Here is a 273-nt window from a genome sequence, read left to right as displayed (position 1 = left end):
TGGGGTGCCCCTTCCCTGTACCCAGCTGTCCCCACTCACGTAGCCCTTGCTGGGGTTGAAGACCCTCTCGTGGCGGCAGAGGAAGACGTCGCGGATCCTGCCGGACGTCTTGATGCTGTGCGTGCGCGGGGCGAAGGACAGGGTCGGGCGGGCGTCGGAGCCCGTGAACTTCATCTGTGCCAGGTTGTGGATGAAGAAGTTCAGCTTGGTGGCCACACTGCCCAGGCTGGACTCGATCAACCTGCAATCAGGTCACCACGTGCTCAGCGTGGA

The 273-nt window shown here is 63.4% G+C and overlaps 1 protein-coding gene across 1 annotated transcript in view; it reads right to left on the bottom strand.

Moving 5' to 3' along the window:
• LOC103810588 (phosphatidylinositol 4-phosphate 3-kinase C2 domain-containing subunit beta-like) overlaps nucleotides 1-273 on the bottom strand; it is a gene marked incomplete at both ends in the record, with an annotated part of 4,823 nt that overhangs the window by 308 nt on the left and 4,242 nt on the right. The window contains one exon of the mRNA XM_009083495.1: nucleotides 40-241. Within this exon, the coding sequence (XP_009081743.1) occupies nucleotides 40-241 (202 nt within the window). The remainder of the gene's footprint in view (nucleotides 1-39; nucleotides 242-273) is intronic.

The sequence above is a fragment of the Acanthisitta chloris genome, unplaced genomic scaffold (genome assembly GCF_000695815.1).
Source record: "Acanthisitta chloris isolate BGI_N310 unplaced genomic scaffold, ASM69581v1 scaffold12191, whole genome shotgun sequence".
Classification (NCBI taxonomy): domain Eukaryota; kingdom Metazoa; phylum Chordata; class Aves; order Passeriformes; family Acanthisittidae; genus Acanthisitta; species Acanthisitta chloris.
This window is presented reverse-complemented; position numbering and strand designations above follow the sequence as displayed.